Source organism: Melospiza georgiana, chromosome 4 (genome assembly GCF_028018845.1).
Source record: "Melospiza georgiana isolate bMelGeo1 chromosome 4, bMelGeo1.pri, whole genome shotgun sequence".
Taxonomy (NCBI): Eukaryota; Metazoa; Chordata; class Aves; order Passeriformes; family Passerellidae; genus Melospiza; species Melospiza georgiana.
The window spans coordinates 58,814,097-58,832,737 of NC_080433.1; the positions used below are offsets into that span (position 1 = coordinate 58,814,097).

Sequence of the window (18,641 nt, forward strand, 5' to 3'; positions counted from 1 at the left end):
GAAAAACATTGTCATTTAAACTTTTCTCAGTCTTGTAGCTGTTGATGCATAACTATGCTTGTTCTGAACTAGGATTTTCTCCATAAGTCCTCTGTGGCTACCCAGATTTTCAACTTCTGTTGAAAAACTAAGACAAATTAATAGAAAGAAATGTGCAAAGGATCTAAACACATCAGTTATTAGAAATCAAAGAAATCTGCTATAGCTGAGACTACCTTTTCAGCTGCCATCATTGGAGTGAATGAAGTAGGCAAGAAACCCCCTGTTACAGGAGAAGCCTGCACTTCATTCCCCATAGGAGCAATCCTAATAGGATACGGTCATGAAGTTTGAAGGAGCACTGTCATCACACAGATAGGATTGGATTTTATGCTGTGAATTAGTCCAGAGTTGGATAAGCAAGTCTGACTGTTTCAAAGGGATCATATTGTGCTTTCTCATGCATACACATAGTTTTTCTCTGGAATCAATAGGAAGCACCAATTTTAACCTACTCAACAGAAACTTGGAGAATTTTCAGAAGCAACTTTGTGCCTTCAATTACTTTGCCCATTGAGCTGCAGAATTTAAAGAGAAGTGGTTTATATGGGTGTTAAAGAGTATTTTGAATTTAAACCAAGAAGACATCTGCAAAATTAGAGCCTAGACCTTTTTGCACATAAAGTCCTGAAAGCCTCTAAACTCAAGAAAATGGAAGAAAATAGAGCTGCCTGGAATTCTGTACTGTGTGAAGCCATTTGTTTTTGACATCCTATTTAGAGCATGTAATTTGCTGTCTTTTTTTTTTCCCCCAGATTCAACTCCATTCCTTCCTCTCTTTGTGTAAAAGCTTTTCATTCATGTAAGAATTGGTCTCTTGAAATCCCAATGGAGTGCAGATGTTTTCTGTACAGCAAAATTCTGCTCTTATACAGAAAATTCATTGCATTAGGACTGTTCGCAAAAGCAGAAAACATTCTAGGGGTTTAATTCTAAAAAGCACAAAAGTGCTTATTTCTACATTTTCACTCAAGTAATGCTTACAGTAAACTGCACAAATTGAAATAAGTCAGTTATTTTACATCAAAGTAACAACTTTGAAATACTTATTTCTTGAGGTATGACCAAGGCTAAAAATAAAATATTGGTGTTGTCCACCATTGTGTTTCCTTCTTTAATAAAATTATAAAATATTTTGTTTTAATCTTCATACAGATTCCCATGTCCAAATAGTTCTCTCATCCAACAGTGTATGGCTCACAGAAACATGAAACCAAAGCAAGATCTAAATAATAATTTGAGCACCTGTAAAGATGGAGGTGGGACGTTTAAGTGTGGCTCCAGTATAGTTGAGAGAGGCAATTGGATTCAAAGGAAGTGGGATGTATCTATAAGGGCAGAATGGGCAATGGATAAAAATACAGAAAGCTAAACTGCAATTCAGCAAGCACGTAAAGACTTTTGCAAGATAATTTTTATATTAACCTGTTAGCCAGAGAAGTGATTTGCATTATATGACTGACAGTTTAATATCAATTCCAATGCACATTCCAATATTATGTATTCAGATTTCTTAACTCATTTGGCTTTCAGCTAATAAAACAGATTAAAATAAAAAAACTTTCTTCTGAATTTTAACAACAATCTGCTATTCTTACAAAGAGAAGTTTCCACTGCTGGAGGGCTGAGTCACATAAGCTTGAACACTTTGCTTTGCCTTCTATCTGCTTATCTTCTGTAAGCTGGTTTGCAAATGTATAAACTTTCTGCGGTACATAGTAAAAAATAGAGGTAAGTGATATTAAGTAGGCTCATTATAAGACACATTCAACTGTGCTGTGCTTTTCTCAGAATTTAAACTTGGACTGTTTCAATTTTCTCTGACTGCAGAGGCAAGTAATATTAGCCATGAGTCTCGTATTGGTCTAGCTGAGAGTCTGGAATCAGAGAAGAAGACAGTTATACCACTTGTGGTCGTATCAGCCCTGACTTTTATCTGTCTAGTGATTCTTGTGGGTATTCTCATTTACTGGAGGTAAGTTGTATTTTGGTTGATCTTTTTTTCAGTCCTAAAGAGGTATGATTTGAAAAATGTGATGGGCATTATTGAGCTGATTTACAGGAGGGAGACTGGATCATGTCTCTTACCTTGCCTTCATATTGCTCAGTGTCTTAAAAATGACAAAATAAAGTGGTTTCTGTCCAAAATACTCAGATGCTTTTTTTTTTTTTTTTTTTTTGCAGAGGGTTTAACCACTACAAATAGTTTATTCCCATATTGATAGACCTTAGATTCCCATATTGATAGACTCATGATTCATGCCTAGAAACCAAGTGACTAAACAGAGCACTAGGAAAAACCAGAGGGAAAAGAAAAATAGACATCATGGCATGGGACTATTTACTATCTTTGCAGTCCTTTACCCATTAAAAAGGTAGTTATCAATTTAGAATGAGAATCTATTGTCCTCAACAGGACTATGTAAATAAGCAATTCATATGGCACTGTAGGAGTGTGCTGATGCTCTGTGGAAGACAGAAAGTGGTTAGTTTAATGATACTATAATAGTGTAATTGTTTGAAGATCACTTCCTGAGTAGCTCTCAGGATGCTCTGTGATTAAAAAGTCATTCTACTTTGTGATTCTGACAAACTAAGATTAGCTTTGGTCTTTCAAAGCTTTAGTGGATAACTGCAGATGTGTTTCATGTTCACATGTGCTCAGGTTTCCTCATGGATGTGTTTCTCTGTGACTTGATAATTTGATAAGCCAGTAAAAAAAAAAAAAAAAAAGTAGGATAAAGGGAATTGATGGTTATTAGAAGTCATTATAACATAATCAGTAAGAGGAAAAAACTGTGTCCACACTGTAAAATAAAACAGATCAGCTAGCATGGCACAGATCTCTTTCATACAGCTGAAATTACTTCCCTCAGAGAGGATAAAAAGAGTGGCTGCATTCACATTGCTAACTGGGGATGGCCTCTGCCTCGTGCTAACCCCAAACTGTGTCTAGCATTGTGTGAAATACTGCAAGTTGGTCTGAACTAAAAATGTAACAGGGACCTTGTCAGCCACATGGCAGTATGTGGCACTGCTCAAGGCTTTGGCACTCTCCCACTGGTTCTGGGTAAAGTGACTCTTCCTAGGGACATGCCTGCTCAAGCTCTCAATACCCTTGCACAGCCCCAAGACTTTCTGTATAGATTGTCAGGGAGGAAATGCCATGGTGGGGCCAGAAGGGGGAAATAATTGCAAAAACTTCTATTTCAGGGATTGTCAGGAACCTGATCCTGCTTCCACCGTGCTAACACATAAACTAGCAGCCAGGAACAGGATTTGGCTCTTACAGGGACTGTACAAAGAATTGTGAAGACAGGCCCAAAGATCTTCTTTCAGATGCCTCCAGAGCTTGTTTCTTCTTCCTTCATCCCAAATAACCCTGCTTAATCTAAAATGAAAAAAAAATGGTGAAGAACCATTAACTTTGGCCCTTTCCAAACTGCTGACTACTGTAATCTCCAGGCTGTGATGTCAGGATTATGCTTACTGACTTTTCTGCTAGTCTCCTGACACTAGTTTTATGTTGGCCTATCAGGGTGTGTCCCACATGGGGACAGAACTCATTCCATCACTGAACAGACTAGGCTGGAGAAATTGAGTTCAAGCATCCTTTGTTCCAGGCAAGTGTGCTAGCCTTTGCCATGATTAAAGACACTTGATTGATGAACCTTGAGAAAGATTTCTTCTGCTTTTAAAGGTAGTGGTTAATTGCCATAATAATTGCAAAAGTCATTTCTTAGTTTATGCTTATTTGGATAACTCTATTCTCCATCCCAGGATTTCCAGCTAACCATCTGCATTCTGAGAATTTTTTTTGTCATTCATGTTATGCAACATGATTGTTCACATTCAACTTTCAAGGGATTTCATCCCTGATGCTGAGCAGTATTTGAAATCTCTTCTATTTGCTAAAGAAGGCCATGCATTTAAAGACCCAGATTGTACAATGCAGTTCTAGTAATCCTACGCGTTACAAGCTTGTTTTTGTCAAATAACATTGTGTTCATTTTGTATTCTTTCTCTGGGAATGAACAATTCTGTAAAACAGGTCTTTCAAAATGAAACAAAAATCCTGTTAGCAAGAATATCTTCTTGCCTTGAATCTAATCTTTTCTGTATTTCTTGTGTACTACAAAATAAAATATGGAGCTCTTTTATTGTTAATCCTCAAACTTCTCTTGTCATTATGATAACACCAGTAACTATTTCTTATTTCAGGGGAATGTAACATAAAGACTATGCATCGTAGATAGGACTTTACAGCCCTCTTTCAAAGTTGCTAAAACATTCACCTCTCATTAAAGACTGGAAAAAAATCAAAATATTGAGTTCATTGCTATGTAGATTTCATTAAGCCTGGAAAATCTTTAAGATTTTTCTAATGGATTTCATTTGTTTTGAAATAACTGCTCTTAGATGTTAATGTTTCTTTTTATTTTGCACTTTTTTCCCCCTAATTTGGACCGATTATTTTCACTTATTAAAGTTCATAAAAAACACTTACGTTTACAAGAAGCTATTCTATAATTCTTTTGCAATGGTAGTCCAGAAAAACCAAAAAAATTGGTCTATCTCAGCTGGTCACATAAATGAATAATGCTTTGTGTTGTTCCCACTATTAGCTCCTTATTAGAATATTCAAAAGGTGTGTTATTTGGTTTAAAACCAAATAACTACCAAGAGCAACAAGTTCCAGTCTCTCAAGGTTAAAGAAAGACAAAATTATTTATTTCTTCACTTTAGTGATTTGTATCAGAAAAATAATTCTGTACCATCTGTTGTTTGGGTTTTGGTTTTGGGGGTTTTTTAAATGAAATTGTTAATCAGCGCTTGAGGAAATTCCTCAATCTCTTCACTATCTCATTAGGCACAATTTGAATCTTTTTTTTATAGATATTTATTTCTCTGACAGGGATTAAAACTTCTAATGGCAATATTGTCTAAAGATTGAATAATTACCAGTAGGAAAATACACCATTTTTAACTACTCTGGTTTTGTGTATCTTTTTTAATTCAAGCAATTTTCAAGCAATGTAATTTTCCTTTCATTTCTTCAGCATGATTAAGATTACAGTGGAATAAACAAGGAGATTCTTTGCCCTGTTTAGTGGCCTTGCTGTTCAGATAGACTTTTTTAAATAGCATTAGAAAGAATTTTCTGTCCACATCTAGAGTCTATCCATTTCTTTCAGTATCTGTCTATTTTCTGAGTTCTTGCAGCAGAGATGTGGTGGGAATACCTGAATGTACTTGCTCTCTTCTTTTCTTAACAGCTTCATTATTACTATTTTGCCTAATTATTCATATTTGTGCAGATCAGCTTTTGTAATGTTTATTGTAGGAAGAGCTTGGAGAATAGTAACATGGTTACAACTATCAGTGGGCCTTGTACCATTCAAAGTTCTTTTTCAACAAACATATGTGAATTGTGGTAAAAGACCAGCTCTGTTGACATGAACCACAAACTGCTAATGCACTTCCAGGTCCATTTGCATCTGTAGACACACTGAGTATCAGCTGCCTGTCATGCAGCCTGTTAGACATCTCACGATAACAACACTTCAGAAATTACCAAGCTGATGACAGACAACACCCTGAGTAGTTATTTGCATTTTAAATTTCCTCTACCACCTTGTATAATTTGAACCATACCTGTCAGAGAATGTTATTTTCTTAGCCATGATTTGAACTAATGCCTTGAGTCCTGTGATAAGTTTATGGGAACAGAGTTGAGAACCTTCTCTGAGGATCCTTAAACCTGGACATGCAGAAACACTTAAACCAGATTTAAATATACGGAGGCCACACTCATCCATCCATAAAGGAAAAACTTTTCAACAGTGTGCCATGTCATAAATGAAAGTCTTAATAAAATATGACAATGAAAATTCCACTTGACAAACACATAAAATTAATTGGAGCTATTTAAAAAATGAATAATTAATATCCATTAAGGATAATGCTTGGAAATCTGTGTCCCCCACAGTCTGAGGCCTGGTTGTGTAGTCTCATGTAGCTGCCATTGAAGCGTTCATTCAGATCCAGTATCCCTCCTGTCAGACTGAAGTGCTGCTGCTGCTGCTGTTGCACAGATCCAGACACTGTAATTAATTCAGTGGTTTAGCACTGCCCCCATATATAAAGTGTGTGTTTGAACAAGTGCAGTGTCTAAATTACAAATTACAGTTTTAGGTTGGACATCTAAGTGCTGAGATGAAAGGTGTAAATTAAATAATCAGGTTATTGAGTGATGGAACCTTTGTCTGGAAGTTTGAAATAGTCATCACTTTTTTCATTAACAACAAGTGATAATTAACAAGATGTGAGTATTAACGTTAGGTTTAGTCATGAAGGCTTTCAGTGCCGATGCAGAAGCAGATGGAGTGCCTATTTATGAGTCTTATTACAGGTTAAGTCAACTGCTATGAATTTGTCTCCCGAATGTGCTAAGGGTGTAATTTATTTTCAGCCACAATTAATTTTTAAAGATTAAAAATACATTGGCTCAGTGAGGGATAATGAGTGTATGGCATAATATGAGGACATTGTAAGTGCAGCTTTAGATGTGAAAGTCATTATGCTAATTAAATTCTTTACAGCTCAATCTTTTCTCAAGCAAGTAGGTGACGTTAATCCATAAACGTTACATGTGATGGTTGTTCACAAGCAGTAGATGTTTGGGGGAAAGACAGTTTTTGGGTTTGGAGCTTTCACATCAGACTGTTTGGCATGTTTGGTTGGTCAGTTTTTAATAAACACAACACAGCATTTGCTGTGCCCAGCAGACAGGGCCAGACTTTCCAAAGTGTTTCATGATTTGAAGACTTGGAGACTTGCCTGCATCTCACAGATATTTCACACACACAGTTCTGATACTAACTCTCGAGTTTTGTGCTAGCATGGAGACAGGCTCTCTCACCTCAGCAGCCACTAACTCTGATGCTAGAGACTCTAAAATTTAGAAGGGTGTTCCCAGGTTCCTGCAGAGTGGGTTCTTGGTCTGCATCCAAAATTGCCATTTCTAAGTGAAACCACGTACATAACAGATAGTATTGCTCCAGATATCTCATGCAAAGTCAAAGTTTCTCTCAAAGTCACAAATACACTTTTAGAGAATTCTAGCTGGACTTCAGATTTCATTGTCATGTGAGTTACCAGAACTATTCTGCATGTCTCAGTTTTCTTTTAGGTAGCTGTCTGCTTTTTCTTGTGTTTTAAGAGAATCTGTATTGTACACCGATAGAAAATTCTCAACACATTCTGAGAATATGGGTATGTTTCCCAGAGGCTTAATTCAAATAAGCTTACCAAAGTCTTTATTATCTATATTAATGGTTCTGGAAAGAATAACAACAGCCACATATTCCCTATCTGTTTCTCAAAGTAACTTCAAAATTTATTTCTGTTTATAACAATTATATGGGGGTTTTTATGACTGCAGCGATACAGGAACAGAATTATGCAGTTTTTATGACTGCAGTGATACAGAATTTAAAATAACAGTGATTACACAAAGTAACAATCATAGAATGGCTGCAGCCAACAGATCTGAAGAAGCAGAATCTTGTAAATATAAAATGAGATTAGTATTTTCATGAGGCATATATTTATTTTGAAATTTAATGATTATGAATAATATTTCAGAGAGATTGAATAACCCAAAGTTAAGATTGTTATTAGCATGTCTAATCATATGGAGATTTTTTAATTAAAGAGGCTTTGCAATGCTTACAGCAGCAGTTAGTTATTCATTCCTTTGAATAGCTTGAATTCTTAACAGATGCTATTCCTATTATCTTCACATCTGGATTATAGCACAGATACAAACAACATTGTGAGTCATAGTTAAGGTTGGTTCCATTTGCATTCATACTTCAATGTTTTTTGCAACAAAGCTAGCATCTCCTGGAGTTAGAAATCCCCCTGTTTCTGTCTGTCAGCTTAGGCAAGTCCTCCTTGGTTAAGGTGTCCCTCAGTGTTGTGATTACATTATGAAAAGTTGTTTAGCCCCAGTCACAGCAGTTCTAGAGCCACTGTTTTGGCAGTTACATGTTGCTTTTATTGCATTTCCACTTCTGAAGTAGCATCTGTCAATGAATTGCCAGAACTGATCTCAAACATTGCTCCATCTTCAGGCTAGCATCATCACCTGAAAGGGAACAGTAATTATTTAAGGGAATTTGGATAAGTAAGGAAGACAGTGATGTTTCATGTACTTGGAGTTACACAGCATCTAGAGTAGCTCCTGATGCAGAGTTTTTCCTTTAGCTGTCACTATGTCTGATGTGTGCTCTATCTTCTGCTTCTGGTATAGGTAAAGATGCATGAACTATGTATTATGCTGAGGTAATGTAGTATCTTCATGTTGTATGCATAATTTGGTGATGTGCTGGGAGAATATTTATATTATAGCAGTTGTATTTGACACTCCATGAAAATTGGTTTTCAAAACCATGATTTTTCTTTCTGACTCAATAATGCCAAAATTCTAAATCATCTCAGCTAATGTTTTGTTGGTTTCTCTTTTTTTTCAATTTTTTTGTATATTTATTCCTTTCTAGGAAATGTTTCCAGACTGCTCATTTTTATTTAGAAGATAATACATCACCTCGAGTGATTTCTGGTCCCCCAGCTCCAATCTTCCCAGTCTCAGGTATTTCTGGCAACTGTTCTGTGGATCAGTGTTAACTGTTGGAAGGTGCTGCTTTATATGTGTCAATAAGAATTCTTCAAATACTATAACAATATATATAATACAATAACTATAAACCAGAGATTTGTAACCTCTTGTACAAATCTGTGTAAACAGGTACACTTGATATTGGCAGACTTGTGTTATTAATGGTCTCTTCTGCAGGTAACTCAGAAGAGAAATATCTTAATATCTTCATTTTGCAGTGTTGCCTCAAGGATACTGTGTGCTTTGTAGCCATCCCAAGTGCAGCCTCCCTAGAGTGGCTGCTCATGTAGCCATCTGAGCTGCACTAAATAGCTCTAGAGACTTACACCAGCAGCAGACTCTGTTGTATTTCTGCCTCTAATTGGATTTGTCACCTGTGTATAGAACATGTCCTATTCTTTTTACCAGCAGAATGAGGATGTGCCTCATCTGTCTGCATTTCACTTGCAATTACAGCGTGTTCTTATACTTATGTATTTTACTAGCATAATTACTATGGTATAGCTATGTGAACCTCTCATTAAATTAATACAGAAGTTCAGAATATTATTAGCATCTTCTGATTCTACAGCCACCACATTTATTTGGGGAAACTGTTTCCTTTCTTTTCTCAAAGAGTATCACAGGAGCACATGCAGCCTTCCAATTTTTTCAGTCTGTAGAATGAAATAAATTAATTTCATTCATCTACTTAAACCCAAAATCAATTAATTCTGAAGCAGATCCTAAGCCACATTCTCACCTATGAGACAAAATTATCTTGTTCCACAAGCAATATTTTTGCAAACTATGCTATTATACAAGATGGATTTTCATGGAATGACTAAAGGAAGAAAATCAACCTTTGTGTGAACAAGTAGTAAACACAAATAAATCCCAAACATTGGGCTTCCGTTGTAACTGCATTGTAGACATCTTTAAATGCATCTTGTAAGGATTGATGCTATTAGGAGATGCATAACCTATTACTAAATGGTTAAAAAGCAGAGCTATGGCTTGATTTCAGAAAACATGATTATATAAGAATAAGCAGCAATCATAGGAAATCTCTGCTTTAACTCTCCATCATTAACTGTATTGAACCACAACTGTATCATTTTCTTACAATTTTTTCTGACCAATTCACCTTGGGGGGAAAGAGTTTTCCATTTCATAATTGCACTTACAGTTATTCTGAGTGCCTAAAATGCATGTTTTGAAACTGGAGGTTTTTCTTCTGAAATGGTGATAGATACTAAAGAGAATTTTTTTTTCTCAGTGACTGAAGATAGACAACATATTTTATGGAAAAAGCTGCAAGCACTGAGGAAATAGTTTTATTTTGCATGCAACAGATGTCAAGTGAACAGTTATTGTGTTTTCTATTGCATAGATGTTTCAACAGTGTAATTTTAAAATTGCATCTAATTACAGTATAATACTAGAAAAGAGTGTAAGGCAGGAAGCGTGTTTTGCAACTGCTAAGTTTAATTCTTATGGCTGTGACCAAAAGGACATTCCACAGATCTCATTATATATTTTTTCCTTCCATAGAATTATATGTAGGAAGGAAGTTTTCCTTCCTTTCATTGGCATAGATAGGAGATCTGCAGTTATTCGCAGAAAATGCCATGGCTCTTCACAGCAAATTCAAAGATGCATTTAAACAGTAATGAATTACAGGGTAGGATTCAGATCCACTATCAAACTCTTAAGTAGTTTGAAGTGATATTTGCCATCCAGATATAAAATACATTCATGGGTCCAGAAGTGATTGAATTGGGAGATTTGCACAGGCAAGGAAACAAAACCTAAGATTTATTTCTCCATTATTGTATTCACTCTTTGCGTCATTTACCTTCCCTTTGGTTTTGTGTTTGCATACCATTAGGATAAACACTTCATGCCAGGTTTAATCTCCAAAGTGTGAAGATTGTGTTACACATTTGTTCAGCTTCTCTTAGGCTTGACTGGATAAATTCACTCTTTGTATTCTGATCCAGTCATATAAGTGGGAGACCAGATGGATCTTAGTACAAATCAACAAATTCTTGGTAACTGAAAGCTAAAATTATTAGGTGTGCTAAATACTGAACATCTGTTGATGTGAATAGCAGGGCCTTGTTCAATGTTTCTGACATTTTGTTCACATATGAAATGATGATGAAATTACAGATTGTGAAATAAACCTATTTTTAAACCATGAAAGGCTTTAAAAAAAATACAACAAAATTATTATTCGGAACCAAATCTCAGTGAAATAATGTCATCCTTTAGCAGATAATTAGCAAACAGATGACTTTGTTTACACAGCATATTTGCAGTAAAGAGAAGATTAAAAGTCTCAAAGGTTTCTGATGTTATTTCTGATGCATATTCTACACAAGTGTTTTTTGTATTTGTCTAAAGTAAAATGGAGATGTTACATTAATCATATTTATTCCTCAAGAGTATAGATGTTTTCTTTGCGAGTAGCCCAAAAGTCTTAAACATAAAACTTTCATTTAAAACTTGAAGTATGAATCCTGATGTGGAAATCTGTGGTCAGTACTGCCGTGATCAGAAATAAGATTATTATCAAGAGGTAATCATAGAATCACAAGGAGAGCTGGGAGAAAATTCTGTATGGAAAGTAGTCACTAATGCAGTAAAAGATGAAAATTAATTCTTGTTTCTTTTGCATGCCAATGCAAACATGCAAGTGTCAGTTAATGTGAAAATACTGGCTTAATGCTGCTTTAATTGAGTAGGCTTGGGACTGTGGGGCTCCAAGTTCCAGTGCAACACTGATCAGCGTGGAGCACCCAGACCACTCTGCCTCATCATTCCTGCTTTGTCAGTATTATTCAGAGCTGTGCTCTCTCCTTTTGAACATCTTGCAGCAAAGAGCTAATCCTCCCATGTCTCCTTCAATTCACAGGGAATTTTGTGCATTCTTCTATTTACAGACAAGCTCAGCATCTTGCAGAATCAGCTCCTTGATTTGGGGGGCTTACAGACAGAGCAAGACCTAGCAAGGCATTTTCATTTTCTTCTTTCCAAATAATAATTTAGAAATGTACAAGTGTTAGGTAACTGTTTCAGAAATGTTAATGGCATCAAAGGATGTTGTATTTTTTTGGGAGTTGTGTATACAAAGTTCATGCCAAGAATTTTATTTCAGGATGTTTTGTGGATTGCCTACATATAAACTTAATTATATGTCACTGGCTTTTTATTCTACATAAATATATTTTTTGTCTTTTCCCACCCCTAAGATGATGTTGGAGCAATTCCAATAAAGCATTTTCCCAAACATGTTGCAGATTTACATGCAAGTAATGGTTTTTCTGAAGAATTTGAGGTATGGCTCTATGATGTCATCTTTTTATTAGCACGTTCAAATAATGTTAAGTTTAAATGCCTGCAAACAAAACCAGGGACATTACATTCTGACTTGGGCACCAATTTCATGAATGCGTGTAAATGTGAGTGATTTGATGACTGTACAGAGTTGATGCATAAAGCCTAGGGAGATTCCTAAAATCAGGACTGGAATACAAATGGGAATGTTTATTATTGTGATAAAATACTGAATAATAGTGTGAATAAACTGTGCAAAGGCAGTGCAATGTATATGGTTTATCAGATATAGTGATAGATCTAAAGCTGTTCCAATACTAATGAAAATTGAATTTTGCAGAGGCTACTCATATTTGCTTGTTCCATTTACAGAGAAAATAAAATGGAAGTAATAATGAGTACAAGTGGCAAGACTTCTGATTAACAGGGGAGCTAATGTAGTCTTCATATGTGGTAGTGAAAGTTTTACAGTTCCTTTCCTAAATTATATGGTTCACAAGAGGTATTTCAAAATGTTGAAACATATGCTGTAATCTATAATGTTACTATCACCATATGTAATTAATGATCTTCATTGTTTTTCCCACTCGGGTATTGCAATCATTTTAAATATGGATATGTTCTAACTTAATTCACATAAGCATTAAAACCCCAAATACCTAATTAAAGCTGTGCCATTAGCAATTTTTACAAGAGATTTGTAATAAAATCAGTCAGTTGGGATAGAAACAACTATTTTAGTAGATCTATATTAAGGTAAAATACGATGGTAATATTCCTGTTGCATAAACAATAATGAAAGTAAAAATTCAGAGTTTTGCATCTTCAGGTTTTACTTTTGTTTCCCCAGCCAATGTATTGTGATACAGTGAACCAAAAATTCCATGTCCTTCACATAACCCTCTTCATCAGCATTTCTTCTTGAATTCATTTAACATCCAGAATATCCATTTGACTGTGGGACCAAATTTGTAAATACTTGTGAATGTCCAGTACATATTCATACATTACACATGTGCATATGCACTGATGGAACTGGACTCCAGCTTGGCTAGCTGTTAATGAGAGCAGATGTTGAAGGACTGTAGGTAAATACAGTGGATGCAAAGTTCTTTCAGCATTAGTCAGTGCAGCAATACAGAAATCAGATTGTTCATTCTAAATTGATTTTTTCCTACAATTTTACTTTTCCTAAATTACAGTAGTGATCTAAAGACCAAATATAGTGCATGTCTCTGAGCTACAGCTGCAGCATCTGAAATATTTCTGAAAAAAAAACCACTAGCATCTGAAATGCTAGTTTTGATTATAACCAAAAAAAAATCAGTGTCCTCATAATTTGTTGGAGATCTTTTTTGCCTTTATGGACTACTCCAGAGCTAGTGTTCAGTTATTTTCTCTACTGATAGAGAACTTAGAAGATTGGAAAGAACTGAAAATATTGTCTTTGCAGAGTTAGCATATATTTGAATAGTACAAGGGTGGTTCAGATTTTTATTTTTTTTTTGGTGGGGTAGCAAGTTTTTTTTTTCTATTACTACAAAATAACTCATTTAATATCTATTTTTTAAACCGAAAACAATATTTCATATATGTATTTAAATAGATTAAGGTGATTGACATTAAAATGAATTCTGAAGAGTCTTGGGAGACACCATTAGTACTTTTAGTGATGGCAATGTATTTGCTGTTTAAAAATGTGAACCTTATAAATGTTTGAGTTTCCTGTCAGCTAAAGCAATCAATAAAATGAATTAATTAGTGAGTCTTACAGACTTTGTGCCTGTCTTGTCCAGCCTGTCCCTCTCTTTGCAGAATTGTTGGCTTCACTGTGAGACCGCAGGCAGCCTGAGCGAGGGCTGTAGCTCTGTCTCTCCCCAGAGTGCTGTGAGCCTGTCTGAACTGCACACAGTCCTGCTCCAGGGGAGGTTTTGCAGCTGAATGCAAAGAGAGCAAAAGCATTCCTCAGCGAAACTAATGCATTTATAAGGACACATAAAAATTCCAGTGAACTGTTACATATATAGATAATCTGGCTAAAGTCTGTGATGTTGCTCATATGTACAAGCTTTCATTGGCTTAAGGTCTAACATTAAAGATAGGAAAAGAGATTCCAGTATTTTAATTGGGAAAATTACCTCTTGTTCCCTTTAGGAGTTATGTCAAAATATTCAGTTTTGTTGTTATTATGGATATATTGCATGACCATAACTGTTTTCCATATAGTAAATGTAATTTATATAAACACTTATCCATTTGTTCTGTGCTGTGGAATTTGATTTTTTTTACTTTTTTTGCATTCATTCCCTCATTAGACACTGAAAGAGTTTTATCAGGTAAGGAATTATTTCACTGCAATTTTTTTAGCAATGAAGTAGTTGTAAAATATCATAGATAATTGGGTATAAGGTTGTGGTTATTTTCATGCTTGCCTATAGTATTTAAAGACATTTTTATATCTTAATAGTCACTAAAGTGTGACATACTTTTTTTCAGGAAATCCAGAGCTGTACTGTAGATCTAGGTATTACATCAGACAGCTCTAATCACCCTGACAACAAGAATAAGAATCGATACATAAACATTGTTGCTTGTAAGTAAAGGCATCACTTGTTTTGTGTGAGAAATCATTATAAACAAGTACAGTTTATATGTTATTAGCAGGAGCAAAAATACCTCTGCACTGAAATCTCCAGCTATTGATCAGCAAAGTGCTCCTTGGAGAGGAGCTGGTATCAGATTTCACATTTCTTTAAGTTAGTCCTCTGACATTCTGCTGCTTTGGTGAGCATGTGTTAGCAAGATACATTTGTCTTCTGCAATGACCCAAAGGGAATTGGGAGATTTCATGATAATGCCATTAGAAAGCCAAAGAAGCTTTGATTGTCAAAATTAATCCATCTCTGCTTTAGAATAATGGTGATTTATTGTCTCTATGAGCTTCAAAATCCCTGGATATATTTACTGTCAAATATAAACATAAATGTTCTGGCTTTATGTTGTGTTATGCCTGGCAACAATGTAATACAACAGCTTCATTAGCCAGTACACTTGTTTGCCCATTGCATCACTCTCCCAGATTTTTCTTCTCTGTAACACATCTACTCAGTTTTGTTAATCTCTTTTTCAAGACATTTCCTCTGGGTTTTTGATCATTTGGTGGCTCAATTCTTTTTTTTAACTCTCTACAGCATTTCAACTTTGTTCTGATTACAAGAAAGCTCTAAATTAAATGTATCTTCAGAATTCAGTGACACTAAAGCTTAATTTAAAAAGTCAGAACTGGGTCAGCTGTTGGGCAGAAGAAGATGTAAACCAGCAACAAGAAATGCCAATCTCTCTGGCTAATGTCTCTAAAGCAACAAAAACTCAGGGATTTTCCTCTGCCACTGTGTTTCATACCTGGTCATACAAAAGGTGCTAGCCCAGGAGTTGTTTTATTAAAAAACGGTGCAGAGGCAGCTTAGGGCAGCTGAAGTAGCAAGAATTGTCCTCTATAAGAGACTCAAGTGTAGTTCAGACGATCAGTGCAGGCTACAGAACACTTCATCTCCCCCTGATGTAGTTACTGCTGACTCTCCAGACAGCCAGCATTTTCAAGGCCCATTGCTCTCCAGAGTCCACTCTTTTAACTTGGAATTAAAGTTCCTCAACGCTGGTGCCTGCTGTCATTTTGAGACACCCCACTGTGCAGATTTGGCAGTCATGACACAGGACTGATGGAAGACCTGGACACCTTTACAAGCAGCAGCTAGAGGACATAGGGGAAGCATGTCATAGTGGCTAAAATGACCCCTGGTACTGCTCTTCAGGCCACTAGATTCTGGATCCCTTCAAAATTTGGGTTAATTCATTTTTCCACACATTAGAATTTTTAATCTGATTCATATCCAAGGAGAGTATGTTTGCATATGTGATTGTTAGTGTATTGTAAAAATGCGTTTCATTATTTTTATGAGAAAGAATATAATTCTTACCAAAAATACTTATTTTCTCCCTTGTTTTACTGCAGATGATCATACTAGGGTTAAATTAGCACAGCTTGCTGAAAAGGATGGAAAACTGACTGATTACATCAATGCAAACTACGTCGATGTAAGTGCCTTTTTCTATCTATTGGCCTATTGATCTGTCAGCCTTTTCTGTAAAAAAAAATATGTATGGAGAGAATTAGATTTAATTCCAAAAAAGTATCACAATACTACAGATTCTGTTAAAAAAACTTTTGCAGTTAAAGTTAAGCCTACAAAGTTAAAGCACAGGTAAAATGCCAATTCTTTCTTGAATCCATCTTGGTATTGTAGCAGCAGCAGCTTAACAAGGGGCATTTTTAAAGAAAAAATGTCCTTCACATCTGAGCCATTTTAGAAGTATCTGAGTGGTTAATTCTCCCATCTGAGGTAGTCTCATGAGAGGAAGATGCCATTTGGCTCAGAGTCTCACCAAGATACCATTAACAGTTTTCATTACATAATTATTTACATGTGAATGATCATAATTCATCTTTTAAACCACTTTTGCAATGCAAAAATGTCTGTGTGTGTCTCCTAATCACTTTCATGTCAATGTTCTGCCTAAGCATGGACATTTGAACATACAGATCCTATTTGTTGGACTGATAAACACTGGCATGACAGTTGTATTCCTATGTCATTTGATACCACAGGGTTTCCACAAAGTCAACAGTTAAAAATTTAAAAGCACTTTAAAGTTTTGCAGAGTCTTCAAAAAATACATGAAATATCGTGTACAGCTCCCAAACTCCTTTTGCTCATGGACAGTGGTTTGACAAGTGTCATTTCTGTTATTTCAATTTAGGGCTACAACAAGCCAAAAGCCTACATTGCAGCTCAAGGGCCTCTAAAATCAACAGCAGAAGATTTCTGGAGAATGATATGGGAACATAACGTGGAAGTTATTGTGATGATAACTAATCTCATTGAGAAAGGAAGGGTATGAGTACTGTTGTCCAGTTTTTACTTCTCTAATGTTGGTAAATCTACCTGTAGCAAATTCCCATCTTTCTTTTTAAAATCTGGTTTAGTCAATTATTGAGCAAAAAGCAATAGTTTGTAGTAGTTGCCTGTACCTGGATTGTATACTTCTGGCTACAGAAGTATACAGTTGAGGACTTATAGAATGAAACTAAAGAAAATATTCAATAAATCTTGAAAATACCATGTTCTAACCACAAAAATAAAAAACATCTTATACTGAAAGAAAGAATACTTGTATTCTTTCTAAGAATACTGTGGGCCTTGTGCCCACATTCTGCTACCAATCTGCTTATGTCCTTGCCATCATGCACTTTGTCAGGGTTGCCTTGGACCCTGACAAGGAGAAGAATGTAGTTCAAGTGAACTTTGCTGGATATTCACTGTCTGCTCCCTGTTAACATCCCATGGTACTCACAGTTCCTTTCCTACTACATGACTGGACACACATTTGTCCAGTGAGACCAAATGAGGTCGAATCCCACCACAGGGTGTGTTTCTCTGATTACGTGATGGGAGTTCACGTGAGGGGACATTGCATCTCCCGTGCCACACACTGGCAGCAATGCCTAAAATGAATGCAAATCTTATAAAATCTATAAGGCATTTCTCAGGTGATATAGACACAGTAATTTCAGATGAGGGCTGACTGGGAGTACCACTTCATTTGTAACACCATGCTATAAACAAGCACACTTCTAATCCTCTTAGAGAAGGCTGTATGACTACCCAGCCAAAAGGCTGGACATATCACAGCTCTCTCCTGTATATTCTAGCCTTACACAGGCTCACTCTTACCCTCTCCTCCATATATACTCTGCTCATACTATAAACTAATCAGAAGCCACATACGACTCTACTGACTTGGATGTATTCCTATGTTTCCTATAGATCATGGTTTTTTCTTTAGGTTTTAGAGTGTCTATAGAATGCAAAATTCCACAATATTGGACCCTTTTAACTCTGATAGTATGATTTAAACCTCTTTTTTTTTGAGTTTTCCAAATAAAGAGCATCTTTGAACTGCTATCCCTCTACAGCACAAAATAATTGTAATTCGTTCTCCTGCACAGAAGATCATGTCTACTATAAACTGGGTATATTGACAGTCCCAATACAGTTTCATGCTTTATTCTGCTCTTAAATTTGAACTTTTCAGCTTACTAATTTGACATTTTACAGGTTTTTTCTCTATTACTTATAGAGAAATTTTCTAACAGAGAAAATTTCTTTCTAACAGAGAAAATGTGACCAGTACTGGCCTGCTGAAGGTAGTGAAGAATATGGGAACTTCTTGGTTACTCAGAAGAGTGTTCATGTACTTGCCTATTACACTGTGAGGAATTTTACTCTTAGAAACACCAAGATAAAAAAGGTTTGTGACATCCTAAAAACACAAGTAGGCAAAAGGAAGTGTTAAAAGATGCTCAGAATATTTTTAAGGCAGTTGACAACTCTTTTCTGCTGTATATGTGAAGATGAATCCTTTACATCTCAGCCAGCCAAGATGCTTGTGAACTTTAGTTAATTTGACCAGATAAACAAACTCAGAAATTGTAGGAACATCAGGGAAAAAGCAGTGACCACATTGGAGAGCTGATGTG

The 18,641-nt window shown here is 35.8% G+C and overlaps 1 protein-coding gene across 5 annotated transcripts in view; it reads left to right on the forward strand.

Annotated features, from left to right (window-relative positions):
• Positions 1–18,641, forward strand: part of PTPRZ1 (protein tyrosine phosphatase receptor type Z1) — a 131,982-nt gene that overhangs the window by 103,578 nt on the left and 9,763 nt on the right. For 3 of the 5 annotated variants that reach the window (XM_058022672.1, XM_058022673.1, XM_058022675.1), the window contains exons 13-20: positions 1,870–2,014; positions 8,604–8,695; positions 11,959–12,044; positions 14,359–14,379; positions 14,540–14,636; positions 16,056–16,138; positions 16,862–16,996; positions 18,278–18,412. In XM_058022672.1, coding sequence (XP_057878655.1) covers positions 1,870–2,014; positions 8,604–8,695; positions 11,959–12,044; positions 14,359–14,379; positions 14,540–14,636; positions 16,056–16,138; positions 16,862–16,996; positions 18,278–18,412 — 794 coding nt within the window. The remainder of the gene's footprint in view (positions 1–1,869; positions 2,015–8,603; positions 8,696–11,958; positions 12,045–14,358; positions 14,380–14,539; positions 14,637–16,055; positions 16,139–16,861; positions 16,997–18,277; positions 18,413–18,641) is intronic. The other 2 variants (XM_058022674.1, XM_058022676.1) reach the window with 1 other exon arrangement.